The sequence below is a fragment of the Temnothorax curvispinosus genome, unplaced genomic scaffold (assembly GCF_003070985.1).
Source record: "Temnothorax curvispinosus isolate PA1 unplaced genomic scaffold, ASM307098v1 QBEX01013852.1, whole genome shotgun sequence".
NCBI lineage: Eukaryota > Metazoa > Arthropoda > Insecta > Hymenoptera > Formicidae > Temnothorax > Temnothorax curvispinosus.
Genome location: NW_020223632.1, coordinates 1 through 4,412, shown reverse-complemented (window position 1 = coordinate 4,412; position 4,412 = coordinate 1). Strand labels below are relative to the sequence as shown.

Here is a 4,412-nt window from a genome sequence, read left to right as displayed (position 1 = left end):
TTTTTTCTGTATGTACGTGTATATAACAATTTTTAGTTTTCTGTACAGAGTTTATAAAAAATCCTACTAACAAGTTTGTATAAAATTTTGCAGAGGAGAAGGACAAGTGTATAACCCATTTTAATTGGCTAAAATATAATACAGCACCATGGTTTATGGTACAAAATCATTGGGAGCATTCGCGAGCACTTAGACAAGAACGTATTGCAAAGCTACATAGTAACTTACATACGTTATTTGAGGAATGGCCTGTTTTAAAGCAACCACGAGGATATACTTTGGTAACTATCTTCTATATAATTAATGTTCTTTATATAACTGTTATCTACTGCAAAAATGTAATGTATTATTTGTCTCTTCTTACATTTTTTTAAAACAATTTTTCTCTTACTTAAGAAAAGAAATTTGAAGTTCAAAGAAAAACATACCTAAAAATATTAATGTCTACTTTCCAAGATTTCATTCTTTTAATATTTTAATAATAAAATCATTGTCACTTATTTTATATTACGATTTGTGTCTTAATTAACGATTTTTTACGATTAAGTTTTAGAATAATGCTTTATAAATATATGTGTATAACAAGTGCCACTAGTAATAAAAGGATTATATAAACTTCATATATTTTAAAAGAATGAGTTATTTTTCTAGAAGTATTTTATATTTTACATAAATATTGATTACCACATTTTATATATTTTTATTTTAATTATGTGTATGTATGCGTGCACACACGTACACGCGTGGATTTTATCTTTTAACATTATTTACAGATTGACAATGATTATATTTTTTCTTTTGAGGAAACGACTAATATTTATACTGAATGGGCACAATTCTCACAAAAATTACAAAAAGTTATTAAAGAGAATCTAAAAGATAAATATTATTATACATTATATCATGAGAGCACTTTAGATGAGATAACTGAAGGTAAAGCAAAAATATGATATGCATTGAAATATTTAAAAAAACCAGTATTTTTACTATTTTACATATAACTTTTTTTCCATGTGTACTATATTCACTCTTTATTTTTACTAATGACAAAATATCAAAACTAATGTTTACTAATAACGAACGGTTAATAATAAAAATTTTTTTTATCAGAGTCAAGAAGAGTTATACTCTTGTCATTATTGCCTGTGGTATGTCCTCCTCAAGCCAGAGTCAAATTTGATAAAAACAAATTATGGAAGCCAAGTATAGCTGAATCAATTTCAGGATTTATTTTACATATTAAGGTATAGTACATTACAATGATTTACACACAAAATCAATAATGTAGCGCACGCATACGCCGCACACATGTACACATTTCATATTAAAAACATAAAGTTTCTTATTTTTCAGACGCCAAGAGATATTGAAATAGAAATTCAACAGAAGAGAAATAAGGCACTAGAATTAAAACAAACTGTGCAACCATTTATTATTATCGTTGGTCCAAGTTTAAGGCAAATAGACAGTTATTATGTCGTGGTTGACGATATCTTATATAAATTGGAGAATATTTTGAAAGCCATAGATATTTGCTTTAAAGTATTTATGGTATTAGATGTACAATATCCTATCGAATGTGAACAGGTATGGCTGTTTTTTCAACTGTACATTTATAAGCAACGAACTAAAAATGACAAAGTGATTAAATCAGTCCTAGAGTTTCACGAAAAAATTGATAATGCGTAAATAGTTGGAACGATTTCTATTAACACTGAATGAAAAGCACTTCTTTCATTTAACAATGTTTTATTGTTGTTTATGTACGTCTTCTTATACTAAAATTGACCTTCTTATTAATCATTTATCACATATACATAAATATTCTTCCAACCGATTTGTTTGTAAACAAAATAGTTGTTATCGAGAATTTCATAAATTAAGTAAGTTTAAAAAACATTTATTAAGTAAGCATGCTATTAATCAGAATATTAGTGCATCTCTTCAACATAAATTTAATTTGGAAAACACAGATTTAAATATTGAAAACGTACACACTCAAGATACTGATAATTACCATGATGTAAAACGCGACATTGATAATGGAAGCATCGTAATTAGTCATATAAAGGATCAGTTAAAAGAATCAGTGTCTTCTTTTATTTCAACTTTTTATAATGACAAAACTATACATAATCGTAATATTCAAAAAATAATAGATATAACAAAAGAATTTATAGAAGATGATATAATTTTAAGTCTAAAGAAAAATGTAAAAAAAGTACTAGAACAATCAAATATCGATAATCGCAAAATAATTTTAAATATAGAAAAAATATTTCATGCATATGAAAACCCTTTCCATGGTTTAGAATCAGAATATAAAAGACTTCAGTTTTTCAAAAATAGAGGTAGTTTCATAGAAGCTGAATCTTATGTAATCGGTACAAGAAACATTCGTAAACGACATAAAGGACAATTTTCACTTACACCTGTGAATGCGATTGGTCAATATGTTTCAATTAAAAAAGTATTAAATGGATTGTTCAATATTCCAGGATTTTTAACAACAATATTAAATTATATGCACATTTTGTCTGAAAAAAGTAATGTAATTCATAATGTTATTCAAAGTGAAGTATACAAATGCTTGTTGAGACAGTTTCCAGCTGATTCTATAGTACTACCTCTTACTCTATTTTATGACGCTTTTGAAACACAGAATCCTTTAGGTGGACATGCAGGCAATCAGAAAATGGGCGCAACTTACTTTTCTTTGCCTTGTATTCCACCACAATTTTCTTCAAAATTAGACAATATTTTTCTCACTTTATTATGTAACGAAAACGATAGAAAAAAATTTGGAAACAAAAGTGCTTTCTTACCACTTATAAAAGAATTGAAGTATTTAGAAAAAAATCCTGTATTCAGAACTAGTGATAACAAGGATATCTACGTTTGTCTTACGTTGATTACAGGTGACAATCTCGGAATACATGAGATTTGCGGTTTTGTAGAAAGTTTTGTTGCTAATTTTCCATGTCATGTCTGTAAAATGTCGCGTGATTTATTACGAGAAACGACTACTGAAATCGATGCCCTTTTACGAACAAAAACAAATTACGAAATAGATGTAAGATTAGGAGACGTATCAAAGACAGGAATAAACGAAAAATGCATTTTCAATTGTTTACAAAATTTCAATTTATTCGATAATCTTGCATTCGATATTATGCATGATATCTTTGAGGGTATATGTCAATATAATTTGTCTCAGTTACTCTTACATTACATATATGAAGCTAAACTTTTTACGCTTGACGAACTAAATAATCGATTACATATATTTGTAGGAACTATAGTATAATGCGGCATAGCAACTCGATCGTCCTTCGGTCGCGTAAATATTTTCGTGCCCGCTTCGCGACAAGAGCGTTAGTTTTATGTTCGACGTTATTTTGTTAAAAGCAGCGCGTCCCGGCAACGGGAAAAACAGGCTCAGTCCTGCGACGACCGCCGAAAGAGCCAGTCTCTCTCGTTTTCACGATTCTGTATTCAATAATAAATCCTGACTAATATAATACATTTTAACGAGTGGCTTCCTCCTCTTACATATTTGATTTTGGCCTCGAAGATGGAGTAAACCGTCCACCTTCTTTAAAAAAAGAAAAGTTAAAAAGATATCGTTTGGGTTTCTCTGCGTCCGAGACAATTTATTTTGTAAAGTACTTTGGATTGCTAATTGGTGATTTGATATCGGAGAATGATAAATATTGGGATTTATATGTATCTTTAAGAGCTATTATCGATATACTCATGGCACGATCAGTAACAACTGCAGACATTGAATATTTAAACATTTTGATTACAGAACATTTAGAGATTTATATCAATTTATTTGGAAAAACTTTGAAAGTAAAGTATCATAACATGCTTCATTATCATCGAGCTATAAGGAAATTTGGACCATTAATTAACATCTGGTGTATGCGTTTTGAAGCTAATCACCAAAAGCTCAAAGCGTATGCGCGTATAACATCAAGTGTAAACTTACCTTTGACACTGATGCAAAAGAATCAATTTATGCTAAGTAATAGAATTTTGAAAGAATTTTCGTTTAAGGAAGAAGTGCTTTTTACATGTGACTCTGTAAACACAATTGAAAATCACCCATTGTTTTTTGAATTTCAAAGCTGTTTACCAAATTCGTCGTTACTATTACTGAAATGGATTAAAATAAATAATTATACGTACAAACCTAATATGACTTTAAGTTTAGGAGTCCAAGATATTTTACCTTCTTTCGGGATTATTACAGTTATTACTGTTAATGAACATGAAGAGTTTTATTTTGTAATTAACAAATTTGAAACTCTTGGATTCTCTTCTCATTTTTATGCTTATGAAGTGATTCCAACCAAACATTTTTTGCTTTTAAAATCACAAGATATATGTACATTTAGTTCTTTTCC

General features: G+C 28.7%; 2 protein-coding genes across 2 annotated transcripts; both read left to right on the top strand.

Annotated features, from left to right (window-relative positions):
* The first annotated feature begins 52 nt into the window (after positions 1–52).
* LOC112464073 lies at positions 53–1,708 on the top strand. The gene is made up of 4 exons (XM_025030864.1): positions 53–281; positions 774–933; positions 1,111–1,244; positions 1,354–1,708. Exons 1-4 carry the CDS (start codon positions 156–158, stop codon positions 1,687–1,689), a joined length of 756 nt encoding a protein of 251 aa, XP_024886632.1. The 5' UTR covers positions 53–155; the 3' UTR covers positions 1,690–1,708.
* Positions 1,709–1,729: 21 nt separating this feature from the next.
* On the top strand, positions 1,730–3,962 carry LOC112464072 (the record flags this gene model as incomplete). Its single annotated transcript, XM_025030863.1, has 2 exons — positions 1,730–3,283; positions 3,553–3,962. Coding segments are annotated over exons 1-2 (1,949 nt in total), but the record flags the coding sequence as incomplete, so codon positions are not given.
* Positions 3,963–4,412: the final 450 nt, after the last annotated feature.